The sequence below is a fragment of the Ictidomys tridecemlineatus genome, chromosome 10 (genome assembly GCF_052094955.1).
Source record: "Ictidomys tridecemlineatus isolate mIctTri1 chromosome 10, mIctTri1.hap1, whole genome shotgun sequence".
Classification (NCBI taxonomy): Eukaryota; Metazoa; Chordata; class Mammalia; order Rodentia; family Sciuridae; genus Ictidomys; species Ictidomys tridecemlineatus.
This window is the reverse complement of record NC_135486.1, coordinates 100,763,369-100,780,766: the sequence shown is the minus strand read 5'-3', so window position 1 is coordinate 100,780,766 and position 17,398 is coordinate 100,763,369. Positions and strand designations below refer to the sequence as shown.

Here is a 17,398-nt window from a genome sequence, read left to right as displayed (position 1 = left end):
GCAGTTAATCTCAGACCAGTATTCCTCTCTCTATCAATGAGCACTCCTATGAGGTCTAGGCTAGTTTGCAAACCGCCTATCAAATCCTGCCCAAAGTTTATGTTTTGTTTTGCCAGAAAAATCCAGAAAAATGTCATACTATAATGCCTTCTAGATGACAGGTATTATTTATTTCCCACCAGGCTCACAACCCAATATATTTTCATGTGCATATATATATTTATGTTACCTGGAGGCACATGAGAAATAACTTCTGTAGATATCCTATCAGAATCTCAAACTAAGCTGCCTGAGACCAAACTCTTCTTACCCTTTTCTTATTTTTCCAAAGAATTTCTCCTTGACTTTTAATTGAGTTTCCATGTAACCCCCACCTTTTTAGCAGCCCAGACTTGGGATAGCAGATTGGTTAAAACAGTGGAGTAGAATGGGTGGAGGCTAAAACCCGGCTGTTATCTTCAGTTACATCATCAGTGAAACCAGGACCATAAAGCCTTGTCAGGTTATTGTGAGGACTGAATGAAATGCTATATTCAGGGAGTGACTGCTTGGTGCATGTTAAGCACCTATAAACAGTGGTTGTTATCACTATCTAGACGACCTGAGTTCAGGAATTTCTGATTTGTCCACCCTCCCTATTTCCACTTGATTTTACTTCAAAAAATGACTCCTTATTTTTAGTGCCTCATTTTTCTCATTTATCTGAATAGCTAAGTATAACAATTTACTCATTGGCTCTGCCTATATTTAAAAACCTAATTCTTACAAAATAAAAAAAAAACAAGAGCCAAATAAGTGAACATGTCTTCCCTTTCTATAAAAATCCTCTCCATGCTTCACTCCTTTCTCTTTTTCCACAGTGGTACTAACTAATCTATATCTGGTTTCAGGAGTCACTAGCCTAAGTTAGAAATGTAGAGCCTTCAGTGCTCTTCAGGTTATGACACAAACGTATCCAACCAAATCTGAAGTCACATTTTGAAATTGAAATCGATTAAGAAATTCAAAGGATTCCCAAGATAAGTTACCGAAACCGTGAATATTAAATCTGCTCCTCTTACCTTTTCTGAATTTCTTCTGATTTCTTCTTCCTCATCTCCAACATTTTCTGCTTCTGCTGTTTCAGGAGGGCTGATGCTGAGATAGACTGGATGTCAGGTTTTGAGCTTCCCATGAACCCTGAAACACAAGCCCATCTTAGGGGTTCCCTGAGAGCCAAGAACTAGGGCCCACACTGCTGACTGAGAGCCTTGGCTTTCGCTAAGTGTTCTTTTAAGTTTCTGGCTCCAAATATTGGCAGGTCCATCAGTTCCCTGAACTCCTCAGAGCAAGACAAGGCCTTCTGGGGTATTCCTGGGATGTGCAAACATCGGCTTTAGAAAGGATCCAAAATTCAGATGGTTTGATGTCATAAGATGTGTCATTTTAAAAAACCTGTATTCATCATAATTTAAACATTTAAAATGAAGTAAATGGAATGTCAAGAGAAAATATAGAGCCCTTGACCCCTAACATCTGTCTAGGACTGCAAGGGTATTGTAAGTATGTTATTTCTAGTAATAACTAGAATACTAGGCACTAATATCTGTGGGGTTGTTTCAGACAGTATTTCTATGCTAGACCCCAGCCATGTTAAGACCAAAAGTACACAGTAGGCTGGCATTCTCTGATTTAGAATTAACAAAAGATAACTGATAGGACTGACCAGGAATTCAAAACCACTGATTCTAATGCTGGATATTAAGAGCCTGACCCAGATACATTAGGAAATCTTAAAGCACACAAAGCCAAGGCACAGCTAAGATCAACATGTACGTTTTCATTATGTCTTGCTTCTGGGCTTCATGCTTTTAGCTTAGGCTATATTATGCATTAAGTGTGAGTGACGGCTGGATATTCAGCACTTACGAGTATAAGCCAAATAAAACATATTTCAACTGGAGAAAGAAATTTATGATGAAGAAACTAAGTTACCTAGTTTTTGCGGAGTTTCATGAATGATCAAGTTTGTGCCCTTCACAACCAGATTACTTAAAGTAGTTTGAACCTTCTTAGGAGCAACAGCCGCAGCACTGAAATGATAAGAGCCACACCATGAAAGAAAAAGCACCAGCGCCAATGCTCTGATGAGTAAAGGTCACAGAAATAAATATTCAATGTATTTACTACTAACAGTTGAAGTCTCTCAAAGCACCATGTAAGTAGGCTTTACTAATGCCATGACCTGGCAGTGTAACTGGTTTATGTGGAGAATAAGAGGCAACCTACAAATTTGCCTGAGGCTATTCTGGAAGGCCAAAAGAAATACAAAATATGTCAACATTCTAGAAGTCCAGGAATTTGTCTTAAGATGATTAAGCTTTGTGTAAAAATTGAGGATAGCTTAGTTTATGATGTTATAAATTAGAAACACCATTAATGTTCCTCTAAGTGTTTAAAAGAGCCAAGAATAAGAATAGCAGGTAACCACTAAAAATAATGACATTAAATATTTGACTAGGAAAACATTATTTTGTGAGGAAAAAAAGGGTTCACAAAGAAATGTATAAGTATAATATGGCTCATTTAATATTACCAAAAGTTCAAACTTAAAAAAAATAAAAACCCCAAACACCTGGGTGCATAAATACCAAACAGCTCATCATTTTCTAGGTGGTAGGATTATAGGTGACTTTTACTTTCTTCTTTTGGTTGAATCGCATATTCTTATTTTAAAATAATGCACACATATTGCTTTTTAGCAATGTGGAAAAAATACTGAAATTATTTTAAATCATAAAAATGTGTTTGATATTATTAAATAAACAGGAAGTGTGAATCCTCTTGCCTAATTCCTGTTGTACTGGGAACAAAATTTGTTTAATGATAAACCAACTAAAGTTCCTTTGTGCCAAGTCCTACCTGTCATATTTTCTGATGTGCTCCTTACAATATAGTGACAGGGCCATTGATCATCTACTTCAGGGACTCTATAGACAGTCTGAGATCCCCAGAAAGGGGCCATGAGTGTCTGCCCTGCAGCATCCCACCCCATGTGAGACTTCACATGGTGTGTTCACTAAATTTAAATTGGGTTCTAAGAGGTCTGCAACCTCGATCAAATAGTCACAACAGAATTGACTCAAGGACTATTAAGACTATGATGAGCTTACTCTTAATGGTATACCAACAGCCCCCACAAAATCACACCATTTGTGTTAGAAGCTAAAAAAAAAAAAAAAAGTACGGGCTCTGTGATAAAGACCATGACTGCTTAATCACTCCCTTCTGTATGCTTTGCTCTCTAAGAATAGAAATCCTGTCTACCACATTGCAGGCAGTAAACTATGAAAGATAAAACCTGGACAAGTATCCTAGGTCAGTTACAGAAAAGTCCAATCATTGGGTTTACTCTTAGGAAACAAACAAAACTCTTGCCCCAAAAGAAGCCCTGAGAATGTCTTACACGGAAGCTGCATATGATGCAGAAGACACTCCTCCATAGTAAAAACCATCTTGACACAGGCGCTCTTTTAGACTGGCACCTTTGCGTGCAAATTTCTTTGGTATACGTCCTCCGGAGAAGGTGGATTGCAAATCAGCTCGCTTTGCAGAGTTTCTTGTACTGAGCCTGGATACGATACTGACAGTACTCACAGTTGTTCTGCAAAGAAGAGCAGCTGATGAGGACTAGGGTTGAAGCCCTGGGAGCTGAAGGCAGAAAGAGCCTCTTTTCAGCCTCACAACACTATCTACATGCAGAGTCCCCTAAATGTTTAGAGCAGCATTATTCATATCTGCCAAATGTAGAAACTTAAATGTCAAGCAACTGAAGAATGGATAAACAAAATGCAGTCTGTTCATGCAAGGGAATATTATTTAACCATAAAAAGAAATGAAAGAATATTACAATATGCGTGAAACTTAAAAGATGTGGTAGGCAAAATAAATCAGTCAAAAAGGTCACATTCTGTTTCACATTCTATGAATTATTTAGAATAGGCAAATGCAGACACAGAAAGTAAACTAGTGCTAACCAGGGGGTATGAGAAGATGGACTGGGGAATGACTGCTATTGGGTATGGTTTTTTTTTGACGTAATGAAAGTATTCTGAATTACATGGTAATGATGGTTGCACAATTCTGAATACATTAAAAAATTACTGATTGTATATTTAAAAGGGTGAATTGTATGATATATAAATCACATATCAATGAAGCTATTTTTGTTTTCTTAAAACAGTCATAAGGAAGTTATATTATAGTATAGGTTTCTGGTGTATTTCATCATTGTTGGCAGTGAAACCCTCCCTATCCTTAGCTTTTTAAACTGGCAATTATTAACCACACATTTCACTTTCTCATTTTGAGTATTCCTGTTAAATAGGAAACTCTATTCCAATTTAATCATTACAGTTAAATACCTAAACTCTAATCCTAATCACTTTTCTTTAGGAGAAGCCATCTTAGGTTTGAAACCAACCAAATTAACAGTCTGTGTACAAGGCTCTCCGTTCTTCTTCTTGGCTTTACATGTTCCCAAGTCAAGAGCTTCACCCATAATTAAAACCTTCTGAGGATGATCAATAGACAAGCACACTTAAAGGAAAAAAAGGCAGAGTTAAAAGCAGACAAAGACAGGGTCTTTTAGTAGCAAGGATGGATAAAAGAATGGTTGGTACTGATTTAAGACTTTATTGGTCAAAAGGAATTTAAGACGGGAGATCTATAAAAGAGATTTAGAAGTGAGAAAACATTCAGCTTTCTTCTCAGTAATGATCTCTTCCTTCTTCTTGGCTATCAGAATTGTTCCTTTATTTGGACTTGCAAAAGCTCAGCCTCAGAAAAGGGATCCCACTTTGCTTTCCCAGCACTCCTTATAGCTAGTAATGGTCTAGCTTTAAGTCTTAAGACTTAGCCAATGAGATTTCAGCAGGAATTGGTAGGAAAGCCCTTGCTTTCCTAGTAGGAGAGAGTGCCCGCTCATCCTTCCTCTTCATTTGCTGCTTTGAATGGTGATATGATTGCAGGAGGAAAACCAGTTCTCCTCCTTCTTGCTTGCAATTCTCAGGCAGAATGTATTATGAACACAGGTCCTAATATAAGGAACAACTGTCCTGAAGAGCCTAGATTTTATCCTCAACCCTCTTATAATACTTGAGGCTTCTATGGATTATTAGAACCTATCTATAAGTAATAAAGTTACTTTTCCTGGCTTTTGAGAGCATTCAGCATCAATGGACTCAAACTCTGGCAGTCAGGTTTGTGCATAAGCCTCTTGCCTAGCAGAAACTGGCAAGGTGTTTCGAGTCCTTTTCTGGGAGTAATATCTGACACAGTATTCTGCTCCACAGTGATGACTGGAACTTCAGTCATCTTGTAAGTAAGGGGGAAAGTCAGAGACTCACAGAGTCATTGCCATGACATTACTATACTGCCCATGTTTAGCTTTTTATCATGTAAGAAAATCAAGCCCCACCATTTATTGTTAAAAAACAAACTGTAGTGAAATTTTCCTATTATCTGTAGACAAACACATTCCCAAACAGATAAAGATCTGATGCTATTCTTTTTTGTTGAAAACAAGGAGTGAAATAACTTTTTTTCCCCTTTCATTACTTTTGAATTTAATCTGACAAGAAGGCAAAGCTTGCTGGATGAAGGTAAAGAAATTACTTGGTGCTAATTCAACAAGTAATTTGTAATTTATTAGAGAAGCAGTAGATGGTACCAAAAAGTCTAATATGGCTTGAGAAGAGGCTTTGATTCTAAACTACAGTTATGACTGTAATAATTAATGAAGCAAAATTCCTTGAGGCTACCATGAAAATTTATAAGGAATCTAAGGAAACCTGAGCATAAGAGTTCAAAAAACTCTAGGAACCTTGGAACTAATTTGAAAAGATATAGTAAAGGTAGTTATTACAAAACACTTTGAAGAAGGTAGAAATTCAGAACACTGTGGATGATTAACAAACACCAAATTAATGGAGACAATAATATAAAAGCATGACTCATTTTTTGGGGGTAGACCAATACAAACATTTTTTATAAAACTCAGCTAATTTATAAAGACAACCAATCAATATAATCACAGACACATTCTTACCTCCTCTGAACCATCCTTGGGCTTCATGGGATTAGCATTTAGCAATCCGATGACAGTACCTTGCTCCGTTTTCCAGAGTCCTTTATGAACTTCCCCAAACAAGAATAATGACACATATCGCATGAGGTCCCGAAGATCATTTAGTCTCCAAATGCTAAATGTTTTCCCCTGAAAAGAATTTTTATTCTATTTTTAATTTGAATTTTTGAATTGTTGATTACCCTGTCTCTATTTATGGTTCAAGTGCTAAAGTACTCCTTTTGATACCAGGGATTGAATCCAGGGGTGCTCAACCACTGAGCCACTTCCTCAGTCCTTTTATATATTTTATTTAGAGACAGGGTCTCACTAAGTTGCTTAGGGCCTTGCTAAATTACTGAAGTTGGCTTTAAACTCACAATCCTCCTGCCTCAGCCTCCAGAGCTGCTGTAGTTACAGGTGTGTGCCACCATGCCCAGCAGTTCAAGTGTTTCATTGTAGGAAAACACAGAAATATAATGAATCCCAAAAATACAATCATCAAATGTCTGCTAATCCTATGCAGTGGGCACAACACTTCCTTTTTAACCCCTGCCCCCAACACAACCATTAAGAAGACAAGAAGCTACAGTGTTACCATTTAATAACTTACTAACATAAACTTTACTATGTAAACAACTTGGTATCTATTAGTTAACAAACACCAGATTAATGGAGTCAATAATAAAAAATTAATAATATTATTAGCAGTAATAAAGAGGTTCTGCTGTATGCTACTAAATTTCTGCTTGGCTTGGTAGCAAAAAGCATCGTTTAATCTATTATGCCCATTTTCGCGTTTATGAAACACCTAGAAAACCTAAATTGAAATGATGGTGAAATGTAATGATCATTACTATCCAAAGCACATGTATGAAGACATGAATTGGTGTGAATATACTATGAATATAACCAGAGATATAAAAAATTGTGCTGTATATGTGTAATAAGAATTCTAATGCATTCTGTCATATATAAATTTAAAAAACTTACATTAAAAAAAACTAAATTGAGCAACAAATATACCACTTATGGTAACTTTCACATAAATATTTGTTTTTGGAGATCCATTCTTTTGAGAAAAGAAAGTGAATAATTAGTACTAATATCCATTAATATTATTGACATAATTAACATTATTAATGATAATAAGTTATATAATAAGCTCTAGATTATGATTTCCAACCTATTTTAATGCCACTGTGTCAATTTCATTGAAATATTCAAGAATTGAAAACCTGGGACTTAACTGGTTAAAGAAAATTGGCTGAGCTTTGAAATTTCACAAGTATTAGAGAAAACAACTCAAAATGTCAATCACTTATAACATGAATAACCTTCAAAGACACATTTTAAAAAACAGAACTGTTTGAATAACACTGAAACAAACTATTTCATCAGGGCTGTCCCAGGACGTGTCTGGTTTTAGGCTATAGTGAGTTAGTGCCTGTATTATTAAGCATTATAATTATTCTTCCATGGGTTCATGCAATGTCTTTCTTGGAAGAGCTGAGATAAACTTTCATATCTACTGTTTCAATGTCATTCTAGCCAGTGTGAAACAATTAAGAACTTAATTAAATGAAAACCATATTTGTTCACATTTATCCCAATAGTAACAGAGCACACTAATCTAAAGCTCAATCTTGGTATCAGATCTTATGAACAATCCATGGTTGGAAAATTCTAAATTGGAAAATAATAACAGATTGGGCCTGATTAAGCACAATATTTTAAAGCTGGAAGGGATTTTCAATATAACCAAAGCCAGGCTTCATTTAATGGATAAGAAATGGAAGTCTTTCAAAAAAGATTAAGGGTCAACCTGAGGACTTACCTTTGTTCTTACTATTTAAAGAGAGAACAAAGCTTAGAACTTAGGTTTTTTGCCTTGCTAAGTCACAGAGGTTTTCTTCCACACTATGCCTCAGTCAACTGCAATTTTGAAACTTGGGAGATCTTTTGGAAGAGCCACCAACTTAAAGATACCATATTGTGTTGGCATAGGCCAGAGATTTCAGCACTTTTGTGATTGGTAATTTGCATTTACAGGGATCTCCAAAAGATCTGTGAATTCAGCTTCTCTGATCACTTGCCCTTCTCTCCTCCACAGGAAGAATTACAGTGTCACATGGATGTTCACATGTATAAAATACTATGAGAATGATTTGAACAATGAAAAGCCCAAGAAACCTATATAATTAGCTTTTTAAAAGATAAAGCATTCTTTACCTATTCCCCTTTATACCAACACAAAGGACGGTGAACTAGATTTTTCAAAGTGAAATACTGACAAGTAAAAAGTTAAAGATATAAGTTCCATTATCAGTTTTCAATGAAGTAGCTCAGAAATCAATAGCATGGCTTACATTGTTAGTACTCTGTGGAGTGACTTTCTTCACTATAACTCCAAATGTCACCCATTCCATTTCTTCCAGTTTCTCACTTGCCATCTTTTCCTTTATCTGAGACAGTCTGATTAATTTTCGGCCAGTCATTTTCTTGTTCATTTCTGTGGAGGATACTCTAGGTCGCCTAAGTTAAGAAACCAGCAATAAACAGATTATAATTCTAAAAAGAGATTATCTGGCATCTTAACCAGGTGATAAGAGAAAGTGTTATGGGCACACACCTCTACAGTTTCTCAAGGGGTTAAATTATATAATATAAACAATGCACACATTTTTACAGCAAATAAACAAAAATCAGATAATTTTTAAAGTGAGGTTTGCCTTTCTCCAAATATAGATCTGGGATTTACACAGAATAAGAAAAAAAAAATCACAAATCCTTTAAGTGCTAATAAGTTATAACATGTTATAATATTCTTTTTAAAATTTTTATAAAACTGAATTGATATTTAAAGCTCATCAGTTCTTCAAGAATCTCACAGTTTCTACAATTTCCAATCAGACTTTTTAAAAAAACAAATACTCTAACAACAATAAAGGTTTTTGAATTTAGCTTTGATGAATACATTCTCTTTTTTATGGTATTGAGGATTAAACCCAGGGGTGCTTAACCACTGAACCACATCCAAGCCCTTTTATATATTTTATTTAGAGACAAGATCTTGCTAAGTTGCTTAAGGTCTTACAAAATTAATGAGGTGGGCTTTGAATTCTTATTTCCTCCTGTCTCAGCCTCCCAAGTACTTGGGATTATAAGCATGGATCACCATACCCAGTTTGATGAATATATTCTTATTCCTAATCATTAGTCAAAATCTGGTGAATTTTCAAATTATTCTTCTCTAATAGAATATGAACATCTATTCTGTCTCTGACCATACTATATATTCATATAGAACTCTACTATCCTCATTCACCTATATAACCTAATATTTTAAAAAATCTATAACCACTAGTACAACAAAAATAAAATGTAGACTAAATTATACCTAAATAAAGATGAAAAAAAAAAACACCTCAAAATAGTGAATATCCCTGTTCCACCTGTCAATTTCTGATTAAATATATTTCCATTTTCTTAACAGATAAATATTCTTTATTCATCATGAAAACAATAAGTCTTCCTTAAACATTTCATATGCAACTGTCCTGAGTCAAACCAAGTGCTACTGCTGGTCTTGTGCCAAGTTTTGTTCAGCTCAAGCGCTGTTGGTATTCTGTCAATCTGCTGCACCAACATGCTACTTCTAGAAGTCTCTGTCTTCTGAGCAGAAGAGCCATCTAGTGGTGCAAATGAGGGAAATAAGAGGATTGTTATACATATTGACCTGAGTAGCAGGCCAGAGAAGGCTTCCACAGAGACCTGCTGAGCTGGTAGTGCTCCAGAATTCTCTGGTGTCCCCAAGCTCTGCTCTCTAGTTATCCTACTAGGTTTGTTCCCAGGAACAGTTTGGAGTGGTTGGGAGGGGGCACTTGTCATCCTTGAAAATGAGCTCTTGGCCTCTAGAAAGTTACCTTAAGAATTCAGTAAAAAGAAAGCCATGTGGATAAATGCAAAATTTGTTTTTAGTTTCTTTTTTAATTAACTAATGCAAAACAAACAAAATGAAGATAGAACAAAATGAAGCCCACAAGACCATTTTTAACCTACCCTCAAAATCTCTGCAAAACAGTCCAACACAATATGATGGTAGCCACCAGTTACAAGTAGCCACTGATTACTTAAAATGTGACTGGTGCTTCTAAGGAAATAAGTTTCTAATTTAAATAGATACACGTGGCTAGTGGTTACTGTATTTCAATGTGCAGTTCTAAAATACCTATGTAATGATACTTATGGAGTGTTCACCATATACAAGATTTCAGTAGATTCTAATCAGAAGTGAAAGCCTTCCTTTAGGAATAAATAATTAGAGATCTATGCACAGATCAAATTCTAACTTGGGCATATCTAAAGTTAAATTCCCTTTTGATTTTCTTATTTAATTTCATTCCATTCCATTCCATTTGTAAGACAGGGGAGAAAAGGGGGACGAGGGTATTCTGATTATTATCTGCATTAAATATCCCTGATGTGGTTACTTTTTACATCTTGGAAGTGTTTGTAATGCTCCCAAAGATCAGAAAGCTTGGGTATATTCCATAATAAAATTTCCCTTGTTATATAAGATTATGTCAAAGGGACTCTGGATCATTGCTCCCAAGTTAGGAGTCAGGACAATTCTAGAATTTTAGAATTAGAAACCATGTCCATGTCCTAACTCCTCAAAACAAATCTTTGAAAACTGCCTAATGAAATATGCTAATAATGCCAAAGGTCTCAAGAGAATGGACAATTTTCATGAGTGAATAAACTCAATATAGAACTTGTTATCAAATTAATATGACCACTCCAAGACTGCAACTATTCTCCACTACCACATCATAGGTCAAAGCTATTCAAAAGGGCTTTTGAACAAACATGGCCAATAAATGCTGCTTCATTTAGGCTTCTTTATCTCCAGACCATTTTGTCTCAAGTTTTTTTGAAGAATAATCACTTTGGACAAACTGAAGCAATAAACCAAGACCAATATAGGGTTTATAAATTCTTTTCATTTTGTGTGTGTGTGTGTGTGTGTGTGTGTGTGTGTGTGTGTGTGTGTATGTATTTGCTTACCATTCTATACTCCTGGCAAAGAAGTTTTATTTTTTTAGTTCAATGGACATTTATTTTATTTATTTATATGTGGTGCTGAGGATTGAACCCAGTGTCTCACACATGCTAGGCGAGTGCTCTACCACTGAGCCAAAACCCCAGCCCCACAAAGAAGTTTTTTCCCCTAAAGAATAAACACTGGCTTAATACAACCCAGTTTCAAATAAAGCTTTACCATTTTAAGGGCATATATGCCTTACTCTCCCAAGCCTGAAGATTAAATTTACATATTCCCAGCATGAGAACTTCATCCACATGTTATACTTACTTCAGTCCAAAGTACAACTTTAAGATTACATGGTTAAAATAATTCAACCTGTTAACTATTCAGTAAGCATTTACTTCATACCTAAGGGTTTTCTAAATACTTTGAGACGTACAGGAAAGGCACAAAATATATCATATGATTTCCATTCCCAAGAAACTTACTTTTCTCAGTGGGGACATAAGACAGACCAAAAGACTATAGATAAATAGACAGACAGACAGATACACACACACACATGCACACAGGACAATGCCAAAATACATTTTAAACATAGCTAGAGCAGTGGCAACCAGTGAGGCCTTGAGTATCACACCTGTAGAAGTCTTTGGTTTCCGAGCTACTCGCTTGGTTCTTGGTAGGGCAGGGACATCAAGCTCTGCAGAAAAGCATGTTGATTCTTGAATTCTCTGAACTTTCTTCTCCTTAAGAGGGGGCCGTGGAGACTTACTTTCTTGATTAAAAATAAATTAGAAAAACCTATTTAGGAAGAGGTTCCAAGGCTGTTTTGTTAGGAGTTGAATTCAAAGAATAATGTTACAATTTCTTAAAGACAGAATGCATATTATTGTCAGAAGTACAGTCTTATTACCAGGGGATTTATGTGGAAGGGCTGGACTTGAAGGCTGTTTAAGTGATGCTGCTTTTAGCTGTTCCTGTAAGGACTTCATTTGCTCTTGCAACTTCCTTAATTCATCTAGGAAAGAAAAACAGATTTAAAAACAAGGAAGGAAAAAAATGGATACATGAGAAAAATGCTGGCAATACATTGTCCCCCACCACAAAACCTTGAGACTCTCAATATAACCACATACTTAAAGCTCATGCTTAATTTTTACTTCAAAGAGGTCCCTCAGAGAAATACTTTTCATTTCTAAGCAATTAAGACTCTCATATCTAAGCTAGTTAGGAATTTGTACCACAGATATTATTGATGCATATGTAGAGTTAATTTTTAGAAGCAAAGAAATAATTATACAGGGCTGGGGTTGTGGCTCAGTGGTAGAGTGCTTGCCTAGCATGCGTGAGGCACTGGGTTTGATCCCCAGCACCACATGAAAGTAAAAACAAATAAAATAAAGGTATTGTGTCCACCTACAAATAAAAAAAAAAATATTTAAAAAAAGAAATAATTATATTTATTTTGTAAGTTGAAATATCATAGCTAACATAATAAATGCTAGTGCGTGTATTAGAAGAGACAGTAAACCCCAGAACTGTGTTATGACTTAAAAATATGCCAAGAATAAGACAAAGTTATGCCTCAAAGTTTCTGTTTGGGAACAGCCCCCTGCTTACATAGAATGTGTGGTACCTTTGTAGTCTTATCCCTGGTTTCAATGCACATAAAGTATGTAATAAGTATAAAAAGAGCCATTCTGTGGAGGATCAATTATGGCTGGCTGACAATATCCAAGGAGGCCAATGGATGTTGAAACAAATCTTGAGTACCTACTGTCTTAACTACCTACTGAAAAAATTTTTATTTTTTACAAAGTCATTTATCTCTACCCTTGAATCAGCAAGTATTTTGATGAAAACTATCTGTTTTGTGGTTTTGGAGTCTTGTTGGCAAATGGTTAGAGCACCTTGTAACTCCTGATTGGTTTTCTCTTGACTAGGTGCAGGAGTCAGGAGGACTTTGTTTTCAGTTGTTTGCAATGTAGGAACTTCTTCCTCATCTGTTAAGTCCTCCATGTCCCCAAAGAGAGTGGCCAAATTTTCTTTCTGGTCTTCCATCTTTCCCACTTCATCAACAGCCTCTTCTGTATACAATTCACCATCACCATCAGCATCAAAGAGTTCATCGAACGTGTCAGGTTTCCATCTTCCTGGGGCAAGGAGTTACTTTCTTCTGAATTACAAGCCAAGGCTGACTCATTTTCCTCCAGCAGAGCTGTCAGCAAAGACAAATCATCTTCCTCCACTGGAGGAAATAAAGGTGGGAAAATAAGCCTACCTGAGAAATTGCTCATGACAAGCATAGTTAAACATTCAACATAACAAAACTATTAAAATCAATTTACAGATTCACCATTTTGCCTGATTCATTGTTGTTCTCCTTGTATCTACATTTCCTGGCCTCAGATACTTCTTAGAAGGCATAAGACCAAGAAAGAAAGGACCAGGATCTGCTTAGTGACTACAGAGGCCCAGGCACTGGGCTACATCTTTCTTACCTGTGCTACTTTAACTGATGAGACAACTTTCTGAATGACAACTTCCATGAGATTTAGCCAACAAAAGAATAATTAAAAAACAGTAAACATAGATCCAGGCCTTAGCTGTGTATGCTTCCTTACTTTTTAACTATTTTGAGTTTTTTTTTAAATACAAAAGTATACTAAAAGTATTCATGTCCCATCATCCAAAATTAGCCATCACTAACATTTTTTCTGGCCTTTCAAGTAACACTTAGCAGGAATCTATCATGCCAGATCTTTTCCCAATTTCTTATCACTCCCTATAGCAATCACTTTCATAATTTGGGGGTATCATTCTAGACCATTCCCATACTTTTACATAAATATATAGGTAATAAGAGTCAATACATGATATTGTTGTCTTAAAAGAAACATAAATATTTCACACTGTATTTATTACTCGGTATCCACTGGTCTTTCTATATTCCTTGTAAAATTAAAGTAAATCAAAGTAGTTCTAGTTTATTTCTTTTACTTTTTGTATCATATTCTATAGTAAGGCTGTATCAATAATCCATTTGGTAATAAATAACATTAGGTTATTCCCAATTCTAAAAATGATTCTAAAAAGATATATATATATATCTTCTTGCACATGTGTGTTTCTTGGAAGTGAATTGCTGGATTGTTGGGAATGTACACTTCCTATTTTAGCAGCTACTGCTAAGCTATTCTCAAAGTGGAAGGACACCATCTTGAATTTTTTTTTTTTGCCAAAGATGACTTAAAAATTATCACACTCTTTTGATTGGCATTTCCTGGATTACTGGTGAGGTTAAGAATCTTTTATGATTACTGGCAAGTTGTATTTCTTCTTTCTTAATTAGTTTATTTTCTTTGCTCATTCCCTCTTCCCCACATTTGGGCACTATTCCTTTATAAAACCAGAGGTATTTAGAGCAAAATGTCAAGGATATCTGACCGATTGCCCTCATTTGAAAGATAAGGGCTGGAATGGGTAGGAACTTGTTCAGATTTACAGGAGACAGGTCAGTGTGGTAGCCTGGGTTAGTAAGGAGTTCTCTAGATCAACAAACCAACCCCTTCTACCACTCTATACTCTCAGCAGATAGAAAGAGCAAAGGGCTAGTCTTACATCTTAGAATGTTCTGACAAGCCTAATGGTTAAGAGTCAGATGTCATTTAAAAATTAGTTTCAATTGCTGGGTCAACAAAGACTTTAAGACTGCAGCGTGTAGCATGAGAAGAGAGGTGATCCCAGCTCCCCGTGCTTCAGAGAAATTACAACATCTCTAAATCAAAGCAGAGAGGCCTCTACTACCTCTCATTTCTAGCTGCCAAAGATAGTGCATCACAGGAAGAGGGCTTGACTCTTTTTCCTTCTTTTCATTTCTTTTTCGTAGTACTGGAGTGTCACGACCCCTCGCCAGCAAGGGAAACACGACACAGGATTCTTCTTTCAGCAGTTTATTCAGGACCCTTGAAGCACGATAAGAAAACAGGAAAGAGCGTGAGCGGTCGGTCTGCCCTGGCTTAAGTACCCAGCCCCGCCAATGAACTAGCACCACGTGGAAAAGTCTAATAGGTACAGCGCAGTGGAAGCAGGCCAGAGCCCAGCCCCACAGCCTTACAAGGAGTTGTTTACCTCTAACAAATCTAACTGCTAAAGAAGCAGAAGCAGGAAACCAGCGCCATTTTCAGGGTGCGGTCGCCAGCTCCCAAAACTGGAGAATGAACCTAGGTGCATGCTAGGCAAATGCTCCCAGGGGCTCCATCACTAGCCCCCAAAGACTCTTAATTCCCATGCTTCTCTCACATGTTCTCAAGTTCCCTGACAAAATCTTAACCATGAGTAAGTCCAACGTCTACCACCTCTATACTAGCACGCTACCTGGTCAATATTACTGGGAAAAGACATGCTGTCATGTTAATTGGCCTACTTTTAAATTTATGCCACCAATAATAAATAGGCATTCAACAATGCTAAAAAAATGCTTCCCCAAAACATTTCCTTTCCCTTTCCCTACTTCACACAGCCTTTCCTCAAACCACCTATACCTCCACCTCTCTTTACTCTTGGCTGATGACCTTGATTTATATTTATCTTACTCCCTTGATGAAAATGTAAGCAGGAACAATGTTCAACAGTGTATCCCCAGTACCAGTAAACTTTTTATTCTCTCTAGGTTGGCCAAATTGTGAAGCCATGCCAACCACATTAGTTTTTCCTACTGGATACTATGATTTCTTAGCACACATCCAAGCACCTCTTATTTTCATGTCCACCTCATAGAAAAAGTTATGGTTTTTAATACATAAACTACTCTATAGTTTAATGATTTTAGAAAAACAAGAAACTATCATCATACCATAGTGCAATGAGTTTCATGTATACCACAGGGTAATGAATTTTAACATTTAGTTTTATAATCTTTTTTTCCTTAAAAAGTATAATAATCTTGAAATTTTTTAAAAAAAATCTAGTTTCAGACAATGACCTCAAATATGCAACCAGAAAAATAATGCATTTTATTTGTCAAGGTCCCTTTACAATCAACACAAGTCATTTTTATGCTGCTTCAGGCTAAGCTTTGCAAATAAGAAAAATATCTCTTTACTGACTAGTATTGTGCACACATCCATGAAAAAAATCAAAGTTAGAAAGGACTGTTAAGAGTTGGGGATGTAGCTCAGTAGGACAGTGCTTGCCTAGCACATTTGAGGACCTGGGTTCAATCCCCAACATTGAAACAACAACAGAAAAAAACTGTAAAGGTCGGGGGAACGTCGGAGGAAAAGACCACCAAGAGACTGTCTCATGCAACAGCAAAGGGTTTATTGGGGGTCCAGCATGCTGGGGCTCAGAGCTCACTTCGGAGGAGCAGAGAACCCTGAGAACAGCTTGAGCAGAGCTTATATTCATTCTCTGGAAAGGGCAAGGACTTCACATACAGCATAACAAATCATCATACGCCACGGGAAAATCAAACAACAATTCTTAACTATGATTAGTACATTTACTGGCAGGAACAAGTCGGGTAGGGGTGATTGGTTAGTACAAAGAAGGGTATACATTCAAACTGATTGGCTCAAGCCCTGAGGTGTGTACGTGCTGGACTGCACGGTTTCTGGGAGGGGGGTTGTTTTTACAGAGCAACCAGATGGTCAGGGGAGATTTCAACATACATTTCAGTGGCTTTTCCAGGAGTTGTTTTTTAACTTCCACATGAATTTCAGGTTCCACATGCAACTTAACAGAACTTAAAAACTTTACAGAACTTGAAACAAATTTTATCCTTTACATTTCATTTCTTTAACCTTTCATTTCCCACTCCTTTTTCTAACTACTTTTAATCTTAAATGTAATAATTCATAATCATTGAGGGGTTTCACATTCCATTTCTGTCAGTGTCGCATATTGTTGTCTGATTACCATAAGTTTTACCTGACCAATCTGAGCCTGGAGAAACGGTTAAGCAAACAGAGTCCTACAGTTAGCAATAGCATGAGGATGATTAAGAGCATAATTAACCAGGGGGACTGGGTGAACCAAGACTCAAACCACCTTTGTTGGGTTTCTATCTTTCTCTGGCGCTCTTCAAGGCGTTTTCTTAATTTACTCATGGATTCCCTTACAACTCCAGTATGGTCAGCATAAAAACAACATTCTTCCCTCAATGCAGCACAGAGGCCTCCCTCCCTCATGAAGAGGAGGTCCGACTCTCGCCTGTTCTGTAAAACAACTTCAGAGAG

The 17,398-nt window shown here is 36.5% G+C and overlaps 2 protein-coding genes across 2 annotated transcripts in view; both read right to left on the bottom strand.

Annotated features, from left to right (window-relative positions):
* The window catches only part of LOC101955652 (protein MCM10 homolog), a 40,599-nt gene that overhangs the window by 21,737 nt on the left and 1,464 nt on the right, over window positions 1–17,398 (bottom strand). The window contains 14 exon segments of the mRNA XM_078024700.1: window positions 1,062–1,179; window positions 1,243–1,353; window positions 1,975–2,072; window positions 3,446–3,595; window positions 3,597–3,643; window positions 4,463–4,578; window positions 6,079–6,256; window positions 8,476–8,641; window positions 9,846–10,010; window positions 10,233–10,259; window positions 11,754–11,934; window positions 12,073–12,177; window positions 13,070–13,303; window positions 13,306–13,407. Of these exon segments, the coding sequence (XP_077880826.1) occupies window positions 1,062–1,179; window positions 1,243–1,353; window positions 1,975–2,072; window positions 3,446–3,595; window positions 3,597–3,643; window positions 4,463–4,578; window positions 6,079–6,256; window positions 8,476–8,641; window positions 9,846–10,010; window positions 10,233–10,259; window positions 11,754–11,934; window positions 12,073–12,177; window positions 13,070–13,303; window positions 13,306–13,407 (1,798 nt within the window).
* The window catches only part of LOC101956249 (optineurin), a 58,502-nt gene continuing 57,565 nt past the window's right edge, over window positions 16,462–17,398 (bottom strand). The window contains 1 exon segment of the mRNA XM_078023535.1: window positions 16,462–17,388. The gene's annotated coding sequence lies outside the window, so the exon portion shown is untranslated.